The 20,753-nt window shown below is 42.4% G+C and overlaps 1 protein-coding gene across 1 annotated transcript; it reads right to left on the reverse strand.

Annotated features, from left to right (window-relative positions):
• Positions 1 to 1,782: 1,782 nt before the first annotated feature.
• On the reverse strand, positions 1,783 to 9,057 carry RFC2 (replication factor C subunit 2). Its single transcript, XM_083806512.1, has 11 exons — positions 8,852 to 9,057; positions 8,186 to 8,255; positions 7,508 to 7,549; positions 7,007 to 7,113; positions 5,777 to 5,878; positions 5,104 to 5,204; positions 4,262 to 4,419; positions 3,828 to 3,893; positions 3,251 to 3,331; positions 2,784 to 2,897; positions 1,783 to 2,086 (listed from the first exon to the last, which is right to left on the reverse strand). Exons 1-11 carry the CDS (start codon positions 8,956 to 8,958, stop codon positions 1,976 to 1,978), a joined length of 1,059 nt encoding a protein of 352 aa, XP_083662638.1. The 5' UTR covers positions 8,959 to 9,057; the 3' UTR covers positions 1,783 to 1,975.
• Positions 9,058 to 20,753: the final 11,696 nt, after the last annotated feature.

The following is a 20,753-nucleotide window of genomic DNA, read 5'->3' on the forward strand; positions in this document are numbered from 1 at the left end:
TAGAGCCAGGGAGCCTTCGCTAGCTACTGGAATGCAGCAGCTCTGCACTCAGAGGCAGTGAGCAATCAAGCATGGGAGAACAGGCTGCACTGATGGCCTCTCGGACCGGCACTATTCCTCTTCTAAGGAAAGGTGAGCAAAATGAAATCCTCCCAGTGCTGTAGAGTATTAGCTCAAGAGAGAATCAGCTCCAAATTGGAGATGAAAAGCAGCTGCTGAGTATTGTCATGAAGAAAAGCACTTACCAGGTAGCATCAGGACCTGTGATCCTCCAAGTTTCTCCCTTCAGCTGGCACCGACACAGCAAACCACACAACGCACAGGTAGGTGCGTCCACTGGGGTAAGGAGCAGCCTTATGAATCCTACTAATATGACATTTGTTATTTTATGAAGCCGCCACTGTAACACCTCTTCTTTCTCTGTTCGGCAGTGAACATATTTAACTAGGAGAAGGCTGTCTGTGACATACAGACGAGGGAAAATCAGTCTAGTGTTTAAATAAGGTGTCTTATTTAAGCTTTTGCAGACAAAAGCTGTGATGTGTCTGTAAAGGACTCGGTGGCTTAAGCATCTTAATACATTGTTAGTTATATATTTAACAGTGGTTGTGCTAGTGTTAATAATTCAGTAACTAGGAATCAAACTTACCCCAGTTGGACTAAAATCTAGTGAAAGAAGAATATACAGAGTATTGCATCCATTATTCCAAGAACTGTTTCCTTTATTCCATTCAGGAGCAAGTTCAAATGTGCCCGTGCTTTAGCTGTCAATTATCTTCCTTTCCAGCACTTTGAGTCAAAAAAGGGTCGTCTTAAAGCTCTGTCAGAAGAGCTGCAGAAAGTCTTGATGGCACAATTTACAATGCTGCCAGCCCTTGCTGCTGAAACTCATTACCCCCATGGCAGAGTTGGAGAAACGGAGGGCGTAGCCAGTGCAGGGGCCGGTCTTTAGTCTGGAGCTGACTTACACTGCCCACGGAGATCAATTTGGCGCTGAAACAATGTGGTTTGGGCAACTGGATGCTGGGGGTGGTATCTTCAACAGAAGGGGCAGGGAGAAGAGCAGGCACCAGTAACTTGTACTTCTACCACGTTTTGTTTGACTGCTGTAACAGCAATATACTTCATTAAGTTAAGAGCTCTGCTTACAGAAATATATCTGACACCTGATATGGAGGTGGTCAAATTCAATTTATATTTGTTTCTACATTTCACACTTTATTGCTCCTCTGCACTTGTGAGGTGGTTTCCAAATCTAAGCAGAGAGGAAATCATGATGATGTAGTTTTTTTGGTATGTTGAAATTACTGTAAAATATTACCTAACCTGGACAAGCAAAAACAGAGAACACAAATACAGAGTGTCCCAGAACTTGGTGTATTTTTTTAAAGATTATAGGTGGAGTATCCAAAATAAATAGCTGGCACCATCAAGAAATGTGTATTTCTCCTGTACATGTTTGGTGGAAATACCTTCCTTACCCCCAGCACATAAAGAGCACCCAGAAATGGCACCTCCTCAGCATGCCTCATTGGTAACTCCATTCATGGCTCTTTCTGTGCAAAAGTTTTTCCTTCTTGGTCTTGGTGAGACTACCACTCTTGATCAATCATAAGGTGTAATCACTAACAAGGGGATTCATATTTTGTCTCTCCTGATGTTAGGTCTTGGTATTGTTACCTATAAGCATTTTTGCGGAGTACTAGAGAGACCTTAGTGCTTCTCCTTTCCGGACTGTCACAGTCCTCTACTTCAATTACACAACAGGCAAGCATTCTTGGGTTAAAGATTTCAAAGCTTTATTGATCAAAATAAAAAAAATAAAAAAATACAAGTTATTTTTACAATAGAACCTGGTTATTTTTCTGGGATTTAGCAAAACCAGGGGGACAGAATTCACGACACACGCACAGCTGCTGACCTTGCGTGCCAGGTCTTCACCTTCCAGAAGAGGGGTTTCAGCTCAGTCAGGTATCTAACTTGCTGCAGGGGCTGCAGTCTTCTGACACAGCCTGGCCAACAGTCCAGCCATTTGTAAAAGCGAGTTCACACCTTCTGCTATTTTCATATGTGTGTAGCCAATTTCCTGATGAGGAAAACATTGTCAAACCTTATGTTTTTTCCCACAGTCTGCATGGCGTGACTAATGACACTCCTCTAAATAGAATGTATCCCTTACTGCTAAGAAACTATCTTCAGAGTCACTTAAAGATAAGAAAACTGTTTTTTGGCAAGACTATTATGTTCCCATGTAGACTAATTAGATCAATTTTTATTTATTTATTTTTGTAATTGAAGCCCGTGTTTCCCCATTTTTTCTTCATAAGGAGCAAGGTGCCTGTATTTGAGGACAGGTTTTACATCTTAAGAGTGTTTCCATTATACCAGTTCACCATTTGTCAACTGGCTGTTAAAATCATGTAATATTCTACTATCCATTGGACTAGAATCTAGTATGCTCTTCAAGAAAGTTCTTAAGGAGTTTTTAGAGGCTTTGATGTAAATAATCAGTTCAGCCAGCATTACATTTGTTATTAATCCATCGCTAAAGTAACTATTGGCACTTCTGTGGGTGGTTAGACTTTAAACTTCTGTTTCACAGACTGATGAGGCAGAGGAGGAAAGAAAACAGTAATAAAAACAGTAATAAAAAGAAATAACATTTTGCACTTATATATAGCAAATCTCAAACGGAAAACTCTGAGGCTACCCCTACGTTAAGGAGCACATCCTCTTTTTGAGAAGGCCAGAAAGACCCCACCAGTAACCAGGTTAATACTAACCTTGATAAATTCCAGTTTCAGATATTCGGGCATTTGAAAGGTTTTGCACACACGGAAGATGTTACCAATCACATCTTCTGGAGAGTATCCAAGTCTCCACAGGTGAGCAAGAATCTGTGCAGGAAAGAATAATCCCATGTTTATCTGCAAAACCTAACAGGTGAGTAAAGTTGATTCGGTTTTGGGACAGCTGTATACAGCTAGTGAAAATATATGTACTATTTATCCAGCAATTTAACATCAATTCTGTTTAGCAAGTAATTTCAAAACTACTTGGTTTTTTTCCTCCCCCCCTTTTTTTTTGGCTTGATGGATTATTCATCAGAACAAACTGTTAGAAAAAAACAGGACTTAATCCATATACATGGTTTTGCCCTTTTTCTAAAGTGCAACGTACACCGAATTCTTCACAACAGACATTCTTTAAATAAAAGGTGTCTGCACAGACAAAACACATGAAAGCCAACCTTGTATGCTTCATCAATATTTGCATTTATGCAGTGTTGTATCATTTCTTTCACAAGCAGAGGATGAGGCTCGTCACATACCTGTATCAAAGAGAAGTATTATATTTCAAAATACTAGAACACCCTGTATTAAACCCCCAAGTATTTTCACCAAGCTTCTGTACAGATGAAATACTGAATCAGACACAATTTACAATCCAAATTAAATTGATTACGTTTTAAGTAATACGACTTTTCAGATAACACAGCTATCCATCCTACCACGGTGGACTCAATAGCACTACATGAGAACAGAAGTAATAGATTCAAAAGTTATCCCTGTGAAATTTCCCAGCAGTTATGTGATTTGTGTGCTTTGAGAGAGATGGCAAGTCAGAAAGCCTCATATGTGCTGTTTGGGACTGAAGCACTCTCTGCCTTTTCAAAAGGTGTGCACGCTTTTTTTTGACTAATACCCGCTACCTACATAGCATGGTCTGCAAATGGGTAAAGACTTTCAAAGTCTCATGTATCTGAAGGAAGGTCTCACATAGACAGTGTCAGACTTCCAGCTTTACTGTTTTACAGCATTACTAACCTTAAAGACATTTTCACTGTTTATAAAGCCAAATCCAGAATATGTGGACTGTAAGTTGTTTAATGCCTGCAAAAAGACAAACAAAGACTTCAGTTATTTTCTGAAGTGCTGCACTTCTGGCTCCTCTCTTCGGGATGAAATACACTTTTTGGGAAATTATGCCAAATATGAAGTTGTCAGTTAGGCAACAGAATGAACTGTAAATGCATGCAGACATTGTTTTCTCCCAAAAATTCAGCATCTGATTTCCAGCAATTTGCTTTTAAGGAGCAGATTCACTTTAAAACCTTGCAAAACCAAGCAATTTAGTTACTCTTGTGACATAGATGACATCCCCTTTTCTTTATTTCTCCAAAGATAAGTCCTTGAGAGCAGCAATTCAAACTTTTTTGCTTTAAACAGAAGGCTTTGTTTCACTGCTTTCCCTCTTTTACCTGTCTCATATCTCCTTGGGCTGTGAAGATAATGGCTTCCAATCCATCATCTGTATATGGTACATCCTCTTTCTCAACAATTTTCAGTAGCCTTGCAAGGATTTGCGAATCCGTCAGCTTGGTGTAACGCAGCACCGCACACCGAGATTGAATAGGTTCTGAGGACAGAGATGCATAATTAGCGTTTCCCTCTTTTCTTAAAAATAAAATACCACTTTTTTCAGCTTTGAAGAAAATATCTGTTTCCAACTCTTCATTTGTCATTTTGTTGTGAAGAAAAAGAACATGTCAACACCAGAGAGCATATAGCACCTCCTCAAGCACACACAACTCTTATACCCTTCCCTTGAACCCAAGTGTGGTACATGTATCAAGCACAGTTTCTTTTGTTCTCCTGGTTTTCTGAATGTAGGTGTTTATCATACTATTTTAACTGCTAAACAAGGGCAGTCTAAAGCTCTGCAATGTGTTAGCCTACAGGCCAACTCTTTCTGATTTCTGATTGTTTCAGAAAGCAGGACAACAAAAGGGGTTCAACATCCAGTTAACAATACACCAAAAATCATAAACTGTAGCAGAGCTGGATGGAGATTAAGCCCAAAGAAATCTGCTTCTGCAGTCACGCATAGCGCTATCCATTAAAAACAGCTGTTCAGAAGGTTCAGTGGCTACACAAACATGCTTTTCTTTTATTAGCTGGATGTTCAGATGGTTTGAGTTTTCTGAAGGACCACAGCTTCTTGCAATGAGCAGGCTCAACGTATGTCTGAAAACTGCTTTGAAATTACCCAGCAGTATGGGGAATGTCTAACTAAAACACCCAGGGACTAACAGCACCTTACCTATGATTTTGTCAGAGGCATTGCATGCAAGTGCGAAGCGTGTTGTTTTGGAATAAATTTCCATTGTTCTTCTCAACGCTTGCTGTGCTCCATCTGTCATGCTGAAAGAGAAAAGGAGTTAGGACAGATTTTACCCTTCACTGACTTATAGCTGCAGCCTAATAATTATTTTTAGACAAGCTTCAGACTTTACTGATACTAGACAGTGCTCTGTAAATTACTTGGTATTCTGGCTTGGTAAGCTAGGCAGCTTTTGCTAGGCATGCGAACAGATCACCCTACAACACAGATAATCACTGAGACCTCCATAAAATTAACACACAAAATTAAATCATTAATACTCTGAAAAGTAATTTTAACTACATGCAGGTAGAGGAGAATGTCCCATTTTCATCAGCCAGTAAACTGAAAGATGCTGAGATCACATCGAGCTAAATCCTGAAGTGTTTCACCCCAATATTCAGCATCTCCTTTGAAGCAATGATCTCTACGTGATATGAGGAATATTCTAAGAGCACTGTTCAGTACCCATTTATTTCCTCCTAAATTGTTCTGATAGCCTGCCTGATAGAAACATCTAATACTGTCCAAGACAGCAGCTCTGCAGACAGAGAACAGATAAAAAAGATTTCACACGGTAGCTGAGATCAAAAAAAAAAAACCCACAACGTACCTGTCTGCTTCATCAAGGATGATTATTTTATGCCGACCTTTTGGAAGTGTGACCTTTTGCTGGGCAAACATTTTGATTTTGTTTCTCACAACGTCAATGCCTCTGGAACAATAATTCAAGTCATTTATGATCAGTTGGGTGAAATTACACAATGGATTTTATTCGGCAGACACACTGGCTGAAGGGCTCTCGTGCTCCCCATTCTTGTGCCGTTTGTTTCCATTCCATCAGCTGTGCCAGTGTAATTGTTGTGACGCTGTGCTGGTAGCCAGACTGCCTAGCAGAGTCAGAATTAAACACCGATAACCCTCCTTTTTGGAGGTTTTGAAAAAAAGCAATTTAACAGCTTCTATCAGTAGCTTTACTGCCACAAAAGCACTTATGTTTGGCAAAAGGTATGAGTAATAAGCGAACAAGGGCAGAACTGTTTTAAGCCTGCACTGCTACTTTGCCAGTACTTCACAGAGCCTTACCAATAAACCTGGCTATAAATCAAGACAGTTTAAGAAAAACATCTGGACAGACTTCATCATTTTAGCACAACATGGATACCTTCCTAGACAGAGTCCCACTGAAGTATTACTTTTAAAAGTAAAGGATTTTACTTTTTTGTTCTGTGTAGAAAAGGAATGCTGTACTATCAGTTATAGTTATAGGAGAGCTACAGAATTAAAAAGGCAGGTACAAAGCATTGTGCTCTTAAACCCTCCATGACACGTCCCTAGAATATGTCAGGACAGGGTCTGCTACAGAATTTGGGAAATATAATCAGCCTTTAGTGCCTGATCCTCAGAGAAGAGTCAGTGCCCTCTATATACCTAACACCCATATCCTAGTTTTACCCCCAACTGTCCTTACTCTTTAATTTCTATCACTTCACTTTTTTTCCTAAGTACTGACGAGTTTCATTATAAACAACTCATTCACCTTTTATCAGGATCTTCATGAATGCAGGAAGCATAACTCTTCGAAGTAAATCTGAGAAGATAGTACCGTTCTGCACTCCGTTTGTGTGTGAAAGTATCTATCAAGTTTATAAAAGTTGATAGAGACTATGTTGCTAGTTGCACACCAAAAATTGCCTAAATTTGAGTTGGAAAAACTTATTAAAGCAAGTACTAGAGACCCTAATGTAACATTAAAGCTATCAAGTCGGCCTAAGTTCAACTAAAAATAAACATGGATACTTGCTTCTTCATTAAACGCTTGACAAGGTTTGTTCATTCTCACCTGTCATTTGAGGCATTCAGCTCCAAAACAGCATCCTTTAATGCAGGACCAAGCAGAGCACGAGCCAAGCAGAGGATACTGGTGGTTTTACCTGTTCCTGGGGGACCCTAGAAATGCAACAATTGCTGTTTAATGCCATTTTCTAACCTGTACTCTCTACAGTGCTTCCCAGTCATGAAACATAGCTGCAACAGAGGAACTGCTGGGAGAACATAGGTCTAAACGTCATCTGAGTTCAGCATATTGCCTGCAACAGTGGAGGAGAAGCACAAGACACACTTCAATAAGCACCTGAGGACCAAGTTAGTTTTTAGTATTTGAGTAACAGAAGGTAGTTTACTTCTTGTGTATTCTGCTGAAAATACTGCTCTGTAACCATACAATCAACATCACTGTTAGTAGTACTCCCAGGTACGATGCAAACCGATACTGAGAGGCTGCTGTGCCTAGATTTCAGAAGCCAGGACCAACAACAGTGAAATCCCATGTGGCAATACTTACAGCAATGATAATATTTGGTACATTCCCCTCTTTTGCAAAGACCTACGAAAGAATAATTAAAAATATATATATAAGAAAATGGTAGGAAGAAATAGTTTCCAATACTATTCTGTTTTAATCATAAGAAACAGAGCTACCATTTATTTTCTTCCCTCCTGGCATTTTTTTTTTTTTAACATTGCAGCTTTCATGTTTTTCAGTTGAACTGTTAAGTCAGTTCCTAGAATAATATGGAAAAATGTTAAAGTACTGAATCTCACAGGTCTTTACTCTTTCCTTTCTATTTGCTTTAAAAATATATTTGCTAGTATAAACATTCTGCTAGCAAATACTGTTTTTACAAACTAATTTGTCACAGAAAATATTTTTCTTCCAGACAAAAAAAGTGGTATTTCTGTTTCCTTCTGTAGTAATATAAACTATACTTACTCATTGAAACAATATAGCAGGTACGCATTTTTAAAGTTGTATCATAACTGGGCCAATTTAAACATCCCAATTCAAGAAGGCCTGTTTCTTTAGGATGTTGTTTTGATATGTCTTAAAACTTGTCATTTTTTAAGTAAATCATAAAGTTTTTTGTCCATGTACTCAAGTATAGCACCACTGGTCTGTGGATATGTGCAGAATTATGTTTTTTGAGCTAACCCATCAAAAAATAAAGCAACAGCTACACACCTCCAACCTGCTCACTGTATCTTCATTTCCAACTATTTCACATAGCTTCACGGGTCTGTATTTTTCCACCCTGTAGAAGTAAAACACTTCAGACACACCTAGCCAAACTTTAATAGCGCTTTGCACTGCTGGAAAAGGAGGATCACACTAAGTTGAACTTCAAGTTGTTTTATTTTGACCAGTGTAAATAGGATGAAAACACCACAACCACTTCGGGTTCGCCTTCACGCCTCAGCCTGACAGGACAGGGCTGAGAGGGGAAGCACCGCCCACGCCCTCGGGGCCAGACCTCGACCGAGCTGGGTCCCACAAGCTTAGCGGGGATTTCTCGCTTCCCACCCCGTGGTGACCACCTCGCAGCCGGCCGCCGAGGGGAGGAAGGGGCCGGCCCTCACGGGCCCGTCCCATGCGCGGCTCCTCCCAGCCCCCTTTCCCTCACAGCCGCCCGAGGCGAAGCGGCCGCGCGGGGCGAGCCCCCCCCCTCCCCCCTTCTTCCCGCCCACGGCTCGCCCCGCCCCCCGGCTCTTTCCATAGGCTCAGGCACGCCTCGCCCCGCCCCGCGCCCCGCTCTCCACCAATGGCCGTGCCGCTCGGCCCTTCCTCCCGCCCACCGCCCGGCTCCATTTTCCCCACCGCCCCGCGCCCCGCAGCCCCCTCAGGCCTCACCACGGCAGCTCGTAATGGCCGCTGGCGGCGGGAGCGGGCCCCGGGGCGTCGGCGGGCCCCCGCTTCTCGCCCTGGGCCCCGGCCTTCTCGGTCTCCTCCACCTCCATCGCGGCGGTGGCGGCTGCAGCAGGCCCGAGCCCGTCTTCCCGCCGCCTGCCTGAGGGGAGGAACGCGCTCCGGGCCCGCCTCGCGGGGCGGGTCGGAGCCTGCCCCGGCCTCCCGGGGGTGGGCGCTCGGCGGCCGGGGACGGGGCTCCAGCAGATCCGGGGGGCCTCTGGGGCTTGGCTGAGGGGTTCCATAGGGGGCAGACATAGCCCTCGGCTGTTGTGGAGACCGGCTGTGTGTGTGTCCTTCAGTGATGTGTTAAGATACTTAATAAAAGCGATGGTGTGTTTGCACCTCAGGAGACTAAGCCTTTGTTTCTTCTTCATCTAGCCACATTTATTTCCCCCTATGAAATGAGAACAATAAAAGATGCACCACAAAATACCATGTTATGTTACAATGGTGGGGTGCAGTGCTGTGAATGTTCACATAGCGGTAGGTACTCGTCCTAAATCCCAGTGGTTACTGGGGCCTTCGTACATCCCTAAGCTCTGCTCGTGTTCAGCACAATCAACAACACTCGTTTTGTCTCGGTGAGCGCAGGGTCTGTCCCTTGGTCTGGGCTCTAATCCCTTGGGAATGTTTCTAATTTAAGAGTGGTGTGGGGCAGGAACCTGGAGCCGATCGTACTTGGGAGTCCTGCATGAGCAGTGATGCTCTTCAGAGGGGAGGACTTCCTATCGCTGGCCGCAACATTTGCATCCTGGTGTCATTGTCAGCGCTTGTCACTTGGCGTTGTGAGGCTGGCACGTGAGCGTTCAGCCTTTGGAACGGATTCAGCCTGTGGCCTGACAGCGATGGAGTCTGCTGGGTTTCTCACAAGGCTTCAAAACTCCGGAGGGTGAAGTTTCCATTGCGCAAAGAGCAGTTTTTTATCTGGGTTTTGTGTAGGCAGGATAGTCAATGGTTAAATCTTGTATATTTTTTATTAATAGCTATAAATGGCTCCTGGTGGTTTTGTGGTGTTGCATAAGGGTGAATTTGTGAGTGATCTGCAGCCTTTACATGCCTGTCTGAATTAAATGTGGATTAACTTCACCTCTACTAGAGGTAAAGTAGAAAACTAAACAAAGATGTAAATATGTTGTATATCATACAAGCACAAGTCAGTTAGCTTTTATTCCAGTGTTCATACTGTTTCTAGCACACATACTGGATGAACACACTGTTCTCATAACACCTCAAACTCAACTGTATTAGTCTTGGTTTTGGATTTAACTTACTGCAGAAGCCAACAGGAGACAGTGAAATATCGCAGCTGCGTACAGCACTGCTGGTCATAGCAATCTGTCAATACAACGTGCTGGTCATGCTTTGGTTTCTTGCCAAGTTAAACAGTTGTTATGCTCTTAGGAAGTACCAGCCTCCAGATAAGATACAATTTTCCTGGCCAGCATTAATTCTCCCACTATATGTGGAGGATTACTGCTGATAAGCACCCAAAGGGCTGTTGGAAAGACTATTCATAAGAATTGTTGCAGAGAGCCTGATGACAGATTTTGTGATACATTTCTGCTAACCAATTGCAATATGCGTTTCTGTGGAGCACAGTCCTCTAAAACATTACAGCCTGTGTGTAGGCAGTAAGTAAGTCCTCATGTATCAGTGACTCTGTAGTCCGTCAGACACAGCACAAGTATTTGTTGAGGGCATGATGATATTAATAGGGATGTGTGGCAGGTGGATGGGAATATCTGAGCTGAAAGCTTTAAAAACTATCTCTCCCAAGTTGTAAACTGTTCATATTGTCTGTCTGAGATCACAGGATACATCCAGGATAAAATGAGTTCCAAATTCAGTGCTGACATGGCAGAGCTCTTTTGATGTGTTACCAACAGTGCCTGAGTACACATGCACACAGTGGATGTATCGTATTATCCTGAAAGCAGAATGACCCTGAATTTAAGACAGTTTCTTCTGACCTGCTTCCTTCCCACCCAAAAGATATATATATATTTAAAAATAAATAAATAAATACATAAATAAAAAGCTTACTAAGTATCTGTGATCAGTATATGGTACAGATAACAGCTTTTTGCTAATGATTTAGTTAGCGAGAGGAATGCTCTTAGATGTGTTCAGACAGCATCTACTATCAGTAATGGAGATCACCGTGAGGGAAATAAATAGAGATCTTGTGGTTATCCCAGGAGCAAGGGTGACCCAGCTGTAGGTGCCTGATATAGGGAATGAGTCCTTTAAAGACCATGCGGAGGCTCCTCTCGGCTTGGCTACAGTCAAGAGGTTCTACTCTAAGCCCTATAGGGAAATGAGAGCCCCATGCAAGAGGTTTTGTCAGGGGGCTGGGTAAATGCAGAAAGTATTTGTTTTGCTGTTTTGCATGCTACGGTTGGTGAAACTGAAGGTAGTTTTGTTTTGAGTTTGAACAAGAAGCTGAAACTGCTGAAGACACCAAAAGTAAGGCAAGAGTTGAAGATAGCAAAGAGCTATGGTGATGAAATGGTGATGGTGGATGTGAGACGTAAAACACGAAAGGGAATAGAAATAAAGAATAAAAGAATAAACTAACTTCAGCCAATCATTAGTGAAAAATATGCATCTGTACTGTGTATTTGTTACAGATAAGTAATAAAAAAAGTTTATCTTATAGGCAATGTTTGTGGGAGGGAGCGGAGAAATGTATAATATTCAAAGTGATTTTCCTTTTGAGTGAAAGGAAAAGAAAGGAAAAGAAAGGAAAGGAAAAGAAAGGAAAAGAAAGGAGAAAAGAAAGGAAAATAAAAGAAAGGAAAAGAAAGGAAAATAAAAGAAAGGAAAAGAAAGGAAAATAAAAGAAAGGAAAAGAAAGGAAAATAAAAGAAAGGAAAAGAAAGGAAAAGAAAAGAAAGGAAAAGAAAGGAGAAGAGAAGAGAAGAGAAGAGAAGAGAAGAGAAGAGAAGAGAAGAGAAGAGAAGAGAAGAGAAGAGAAGAGAAGAGAAGAGAAGAGAAGAGAAGAGAAGAGAAGAGAAGAGAAGAGAAGAGAAGAGAAGAGAAGAGAAGAGAAGAGAAGAGAAGAGAAAAAAGAAAGCTGTGAGTTCAGCTTACCATTATTAGTAGGGCTAACACCGGTATACGTTACCCAGCAAGTCTACAATGCCAGGGGCTGAGACTTTAAATTACACTGTTAAGAGAAATGCAAAGTTCCTTTGGCTGTTTGCTCCCCATCCCCAGCAGCCCTGCAGTCTCAGTGAAAGCCGTCCCCTCCTATTGCAGCGTGCTGTTGTTGTTCAGCAGCCACAAGTAGGTCACGTAGCACAGATGGCCTTGCTGCCAGGGAAATGCGGAGTCTGCAGTCCCCTCTGAGGCTATTCCCTGCTCTCTCTCTCCCCCTTTCACACTGCTAGCTTGGAGAGAGTGGAATGAATTCTGATGCTACCAACAATTTTATCTCGTGTTCATTGAGGCTGAAAGCATAAAGCAAAGCTGGGAGAAATACCAGCAGTGCAAATAATGATGGGCTGGTTAGAAGGGAGGCTGGACTGGTGCTCGATGAAATATGTCATTACTGCATGAGGGTATTTCCTGAGCTTGGCGTGTCTGCTCCCAGATTGACAAGGGCCTGGATTCCTGCAGAGCTTGACCTCTAAGAGGAAAAAGGGAGACGATGCTGTCAGGATGTGCAGGTTATTTGTCCTTGTTCTTGCAGCATCACAGCATCCCTCTGTTCATGTGCTTTTCTGCAGAATGTCCCTGGCAGGTACAGCTGTGCTGATCTGAGCTACTGTTAGGTGCACTGCTTAACACTTGTTCCCACATGTAATGGCTGAGGTCACACATTCGGACACTGCCATACCCTAGTTTATTTCCCCGTCCACCTCCTCAGCCTTCCTCTCACGTTAGCATCTCCAGTAGCTGTGGAGAACAGCAGATCACCCGAACAGACTGCGTAAATACAGCGTGACATCTGCCTGCTCTGCTACCTGAACGCTTTCATTTATGGCGTCTCTTTGCTCTCTACATTTTCATAAAGTACCTCACCATGGTTTTTTTTTTATCCTGCCACATAAAATTATAAGCAGTATGCTTCTCAGTCTGCGGTTAAGCCGTTCGTTCTGCTAGAAGTGAGGGAGGTCACAGACCACGATGAAAGAGAAGCTGGGAAGAGCAATTTAAGGTAGTTGCTATCAGGAGACTCTAATGTTGTTAAATAAAATAAAATAAAATACAATTACAATTCTTTCCTATAAGTATCTAAAAACACTTTAACAAGTGGATTTAGATCATCATAATTTTAATCGAGGGAAGCTGTATTATGATTTTATGCGGGTGCCGAGGGATGAGTTTTAACTTGCCCAGTGCTTTACACTGGGCTGTAAAACAGGATTCGGGAGCAGTCACCTGCTGCTCTTACTTTTCGGCTCTTTGGATGCTTAACGCTAACCATGTAACTGGAATTTCCTTTCTTTTCTTTTTTTGTTCGAAGCGTGTAACACAGGACTGTGTCCCCAGCGCAAGAGCAGGCATGTGGTTTTAGCTTCGGTCAGCAGAGGGAGTGCGGACACCTGCGTTAGGAGCCACCAGGGGCCCCAGCGGCAGCCAGAAGAGCAGGCTCCCTCCTGGAACCCCTCTTTTGTCCGCAGAAAAGGGATTCAAGCCTACATTTTCCTAGAAGCCACACTGCGGCTGTTGGCTGCTAGCACTGTTGATTAAGCTAGAAGTTTCAGAGACGGGAACGACTGTGCATGCCATTTCTCCCTCTTGCAGCAGTCCCTCGGAGCCTCTGGCTGCTTGCGCCTGCAGCTTGGGGCTGGTGCGGAGCTGCCCCTTTTCTCCTCTGTGTCAGGAGCTGGTGTCACCGTAGGGACCGTAGCAAGGCTCTGTCTGCATGAAAACCTGGCTCCAGGGTGGGCACAGATCCTCCCTTTTACCAAGTAAGCTGAGGAAGCGATCGTGTGCATGCCTGGTGTTGCAAAGGGTGTTCCTGCAGCAGAGCCTTGCAGGGGCTCCCTCGCACAAGAGGAAGGAACTTGATGAAGAAGAAAAAACCCGATGGCTCTGTGGTCTGTGAGCCGCCTGCTTAAAGGCTCAGCTGTGAGCTGCTGCAAAACCAGAAGAGAGATTTGGGGGCTGTATCACTAACCTTTGATGAATGGTAATATCAAGTAGTTAGACTTAGAAGTAAACAGGCTGGGGTCGTCCATTCTTTTGCCAATGTGACACTTCATGTGTGTTTTCAGACATAACGCTTGGTCTCATGGCCTCTGTTATCCCATAATAATGGGAATGTGGATGGTCATTTGATAGATGTTTGCCAGCAACTTCAAAAGAAATTTGTAACGGAGTCGATACAAAGCAGTTTTTATTTATTTTTTAGCAGTTACACTACTGCTTGACTTTTGCTCAGGTGCAGTGCAGCCGTGATATGGCATGATTCTTCTGTCCCATGTATTTGTAGTTTCTTCTGTTCATTCCTTACGTCAACAGTCTGGTAATGTTCTCCACCAACTGCCCCCAGCTGGTACTGCATGACATTCTGCAATTCATTTCAGTTGTGTGTAGTCTCCTAAATGCTGGCCAAAACTTGATCAGTGTCCTTGTTTAGCAGAATGAAACAGAATAAATCTTAAATAATACTTGTTTGTGTTCATTTTCTGTATGTCAAAGATGAAAATACAGTAATGTCATTGTTTATCAGAAGCCCAAGAAATATCAGGCAGTAGCAGTCTGGATTCCTTCAAATCTGCAGAGTGTGGATTTCGAAGTGTCAGAAGGAAGGGCTGCAACATGCAAATCAAATCAGGAAGTTCTTTTAGAATAAAGGAGGAATTGAGCAAAAGATGAGGTAGGGATGGGGTCTGGCTTGCTTGTAAAGTGTTAATGATAGAGGAAGAGCGAAAAATCTGACAAATAAAAACATAATTATCTTCAGACTGCTGTGCATACAGGTGAATTTTATTCCAAATGTTTAGTGGTGGTTTTTTTGCACAGACTTACAAGGAAACATAGGACATGCTCTGCATAGTTGTTGTAGTGGCTGTGTATCAATTTAGGATTTAAACAATGATTTGGTAGTAGTCTTACTATAACCATATTAATTGTAATTTTAAGACTACAGCATAATACTGAAATATGCACTCAGACTTTGCCCCAAAAGTAAATGGCCCATGAACCTTTCCCTGGTCTGGGAAAGCATGAAAGCGAACAGTCCTGAATTACTGGATGAAGCTGGATTAATTCTGCTTTATGGGGTTAAAGTCTAGCGAAACCCAGGTGCTGCATGCAGTGGGGATCAGACGCTGGCAGCAACCCAGTGGGGTGCCAGGTGGCCCTGGTGCTCCACGCAGCATCTTTCAAATGAGAAGCAACAAGATGCTACCATGGAGGTAAATCTGGATATTAACCCTGTAACCCAGGCTCTGTTCCTGGGCCAGCTCTCTAAATTTAGGGTCACTTATCTAAATTTCCCAATTCAAGGCATTTGTTATTCATTGCTGCTAGTGCTACTGTATTGAACTAAAGTTATCACAGGAGAGAAGTCTGAGAAGTGGGGAGAAGTTTCTCATAACTGCATTAGTCATCCAGGTATTGCCCCTTCCAAGTGAACAAGTAATATCAGATACGTCCTTACTGAGGCTCGCCTGCAGGTTTGAGCAGGCAGATTGCAGTGGCTTCTGGGCACAGTGACTTCCCGGAAAATGCCTGATTTCCCAGCTTCCAGATCACCCTTTTTCTACTAACCTGTTGTAATGTGACGTTACTCTGAAACAGAAACCCAAGAGAACAAGCTCCAGTGTTGAGAGAGCTGAATTTAAGCAGCAGGATAATTTATCACTGAGTTGATACAGCATTTACGTGCTATGTAAGAATACAGGATATCATAAATAAAATCAGACAATTTGCCTGTCTTTTCTCGTATGCAGTAAACCTAGTTTTAATGGTGTGTCAAAGTAACAGTTATGCTAATCAAGTAAACTCAAGCATTAGTTACCTATCTCTTTTGTAATTTTTGTTTTTACCTGCACTTTCTCAAAGCAGCTTTAACTGTAGCAGAAATACCTAGAAGTCTCCTTTGTTTCATGTATCCAAAAGTACCTTAGAGTGCTTTGGTTGCAGAGAAGCTGTGCATCATCAGCTTCCTCAGTTGTTTGTATAACTTTAATGCTGAAGGTAACAGGATAACCAAATTCCTGATGTCAGAATTGGCATGGAGGGTCTGATGTGCCAGCCTGAAACCACTTTTTACATACGATTTTTTAAATTATATTTTTGTTTGATAAATTGACAAGCTGTCTTCAGTATATAGGCAGATAACAAAACATATGATTCTACAATTATGGGTTCTATATCAGATTTTGTAAAATGCTTTTGGGCTCCCTAAAGATAAATATAAGACTGCTATAATGGTCATTAGGCATCAGAGGCCAGCCAGGTACTATGATACAGTACACCTAGCATAAACATTTGCACTGTGAGGATTTTGTTCAACTTTTTAATAAAAGTTTTGTTTCCTAATAAGTTGAATTTTAGTGAAACCTTTCAAGAGGTTTGGATTTAAAAAAAAAGTCTATTTAAATTGGCTTCTGGTTACAGCACTTGAACTCTTTCTTCTTGAAGTTCTTAAAATTTATTTTTGTAATCTATTGTAGATATTTGTGACTAAGTTTTGTTGAGTTGGGATTCAGAATGCATACACTGGTAATGGAGAAATCGATGGTAACTGACGGGCGGCGAGCCCTGGCGCTGGAGGCTGACATTTCGGATAGCAGCACTGACTTTGCCTGCCTGAACTTGTAAGATTACACAGTAACTGTGTAGCCCGAGTCCTATGGGAGTGCAGGAGAAAACTCACATTCATTTCAACAAATCCAGAATTTAATTTGGGGGTTGTCTTTAGTTTTTTGTTTTGTTTTGTTGTTGTTATTGTTATTCTTGTTGCTTTTTAAATTTTCCTGCAACAGTAATCTTAGGTGATGCTTGCACTCGTAGAGAATCACTTCTTCATTCTCCCACCCATTGTACCATAAAAAGCCCTTCAAATACTAATTTATTCTTGATCTAATCCCACCACATGCCAGAGCTAATCCATATGTTTTAAAGCCACCCAGGAAAGCTTTCCATATCAAATGTTGGCATTATTAAATGAATGTTAGCTGCTGCATCCCAGGGAATGTTTCTTTGCCTCTCCTGAAGGTTTTTTTTTTTCCTATTTTTTTTGCCTTGTTTTTCCCTTCCTTTCATTCTGACTGCCCTGCTATGGCTTGTTTCTCATTTGCTTAGCCCTGTAGGGGATATATCCTGAGGACTAATATTAATTAGATGGTAATTAAGACAATGAAGGACGGATATTAATGTAAAATGTTATGTTTCTTTTGTAGTTTTCTGGAGATAAATCTTCTGCATGTGTCCTCTTTTAGGAAGTCTGTCAAAGTAATAGGTAGTTTCTTTCTTTCCCTGCATGTTCCAGAAATCTGTGAGAAGTTGAGCCTTCTCAGAAAAGGCTTTTATTGTCCTGTGCAAAATAATTATAGCTCAGAAACAATCATCCCTGATGGTAAGGCTTATGAAATTAGGAGCAGCCGGTGTTGTATAAGTGTTAGGATCCCCCCTGCGAGGGGGACTGACGGCTGCCCCTCTGCAAACAATTAGAGCTGACAAGACACTTCTGTGTCTCCAGTCAGCGGTGGACAAATGACACCTGCAGCTTCGTATCTGTCTGCTCAGGAAAGTGAAGGATTGCAGGCAGGAGATTGTGTACTAATACTCATAGAATCACAGAATGGTTTGGGTTGGGAGGGACCTTAAAACACATCTAATTCCAGCCCCTGCCATGAGCAGGGACACGTCCCGCCACATCAGGTTGTCCAAAGCCCCATCCAGCCTGGCCTTGAGCACCTCCAGGGATAGGGCATCCACAGCTTCTCTGGGAAACCTGTGGCAGTGCCTCACCACCCTCTGAGTAAAGAATTTCTTCCTTATACCTAATCTCAATCTACTCTTTTTCAGTTTAAAGCCATTAATCCCTGTCCTATCCCTACACTCCCTGACAAAGAGCCCCTCCCCAGCTTTCCTGTAGGCCCCCATTGAGAGTTTTTACTTTTTACTGGGGGTGCAAGGGAATGAGAGGGCTGTCTGGCCATTTAAGAAGATAATATCTTTTCCCAGCAAGAAGCTTATTCCGAGCTCAGATGTGCTCCTATTCTGAAAGCACGTGCAAAACAGCTTTTAGGGTGCTGTAGTTTGGTGTGTGGCAAAGTGGGGAGAGTCCACCAGAACTCCAAGCAGTAGCTCATGCTGTAACAGCTAGAGCAGTTATCAGCCTCTCCAAACCACTCCTTGGAGGAATCCTGTCCTGTTGCTCACCCATACTGGCCCTCACGACAGATGCACTGAACCCCTGCAGCCTCGGCTGGATGGGGCCCGCTGCAGGACGCGGCCTGTTCCCTGCTGCACCCCATCGCCACGGGTGGCACGCAGGGTGCAGTTCGCCCTTGTGGTCCTCCTTAACCATCACAGGAAGGGAGGTTTCAGGCCTCCATCCTCCTCCCCTGCCTCTCATTTCTGATGCTTTGGACAGTCGCCAGATTGCAAGCAAGTGCCCCCAAGAAGCATTTTACTTCCTGTTTTTTTTTTTTTTTCTTTTTTCCTTAGACCTCCAGAGGCCTCCTTTTTCATGAATAAAGCATGAGCTGTTCTCCTGGACCCACGAAGGGAGGAAACCACTGCCAGCTGCTGTGGCCGCTGCTTTTTATTGCTGTGGTTGCTGATGCCTCCTCCCTCACAGGCAGGGAGAAGAGGGGAAACAGCCCCAGGATTTAATCTCGTTACTGTGTCCAGTACAAACTCTGCTGCCTGTAGCTTGTGCCGGGGCACAACTCCCTTTGGAATAATGTTTCAGTCAGTTTGGGACTGATGCATGTGAATGCTTCAGTTTGAGCGAAAGATAAACCATGAATGGCTGCAGTTCAGAGCATGTCACTGGCTGATGTTCAGTTTTCAGCCGGTAGTGACCAGCTGATATTTCCCTGGTGTCACCCTCCTGTCTTTTTCTGCACATGTCCAGAGGAATGTAGAGTTCTACAGACATTTCTCCTAACTGAATCACATCTTATTTATTTATTTTTTTTTCTTTTTGTTCATCTGTTACCCATACAAGCGTTCGGTATGTTCTTACTGGGTTGTGGCAACTATTTTCTCCCTAAACATCATTTGTCCCAGATATTTCTGGGCTGCTAAGCAAAGCATTTCATGTAGGTCTTGCTTTTGACTATAGACTGGCACCAGAGCTGAGAACAGGGGCTGATTCCTACACTTACTGCTTCCCTCTCTTGATCATTCTCTTAAAATACTTCCTGAATTCAGTGCTCGTATCAGTTGAGAACAGGCCAGTTTGCTAGGTATGTTTTTTAATATTTTCTAAGTTCAGTCTTTGACATAGCTTTCAAACTCTGCATGTGTGCTTGCTATTAATATTTTGATATGAGCTTTAACTGAAAGGCTAAAAACTTCATTCATCCGGGCACTTACTGAAAGAAAAAAAAAAAAGAGAGAACAAACAAACAAACAAAAAAAAACATTGCTAATATACAAGTGGCCAAAATGAAACAGGAAAGTATGAAATGTCTTCTCGAAAAGGAGAGAGTTTTGCTCTGGAATGTGGCCTTTGTCCACTACATTGAGTACCTGCTGAGTTCTTTTATTATACAATTACATTTGTGAAGGCTTTATGCATGTTAATAAACGTATCTATATGCAAGTATTACACATTTGTACATGCAGGACTTCTGTGTATGATGCTATATAGGTTTGTTTGTCCATACAAATTGACCTTCAGTTCAGAAAAAAGTCTTTGATGCTAAAAAAAATGCTGCTTGGAACCCGTAACCACGAAACAGATTTCTGCTATACTTGTACCCCACCACTGCAATGGTTATTTAGTGATTATTGGGTTATTTCACCTACTTCTCTGTGTGTTAAAATTAAAAAAATGCAGTCATTTGAGTTATCCGTTCAGTGATTCAGTTGCCATTAATATCAATTACTGTTCACTGCCGCACCATAGGAGGATTCTTGATGAGGTAACAGCTTCCCGAGCGGGTAGGGCTGTACACATTGTGTGCCATAAGTCCCCTGTGACTGTACTGTGCTTCAGAGACTGTCTCTGTCAGATCAGTGAATTCCCAGTTAACGATCTTCTGAAACCCACGCTGACAGTAGGCGATAAAGGTGCTGAAAGGCCAGAAAATCTTACAGGCTGTCCTTGGACTGAAGACGAGCTGGGTTTGAGCTGCTGGCTCCCTCTGCCTTTCAGAGGCTCAGCTCCTGGAGGCAGAGCATACAGCAATACAGATGCCACCTGAACCGAGTTGCTTCAGCTTTGGAGCCAGGAACAGAGAAAGACAGAGCTGCGCAGTTAATTTTTGTTGTAAAATGAATATAGTAGCTGTATTAGCTGGTTTGTTTGTGCAATTTATCAGCCAGGCACTTCATTGGGATTAACTGTTAGAGGATGTGGAGGTTTAACGTGATACAATTAGAATACAGCAAAATGTCCTCTGTGATCATCCCATGTTGTTACAGTGCATTAAAACATACGGAACTGTGCTTTGCAAGCCTCATCTCTGAATGGAAATATTATTACTTATTGAAAATAACCTTATGATAAAGGTGCTATATAATGTAATGTGCATATGAATACATGTGTACTGAAAGAAAGCAGTACAAACCTGTTAGAAGTACATGATGCAGTATTGTAGAGTATAAAATGGTTTATTATAATTGGAATTTTATGGGGATTAATAACTGAAAAGACATCTCATCAGTCAGAGGTAGTTCTTTGCCCAGTGTAAGCTTGACTTAC

Source organism: Anser anser (assembly GCF_964211835.1).
Source record: "Anser anser genome assembly, chromosome: 20".
In the NCBI taxonomy this organism is placed as follows: domain Eukaryota; kingdom Metazoa; phylum Chordata; class Aves; order Anseriformes; family Anatidae; genus Anser; species Anser anser.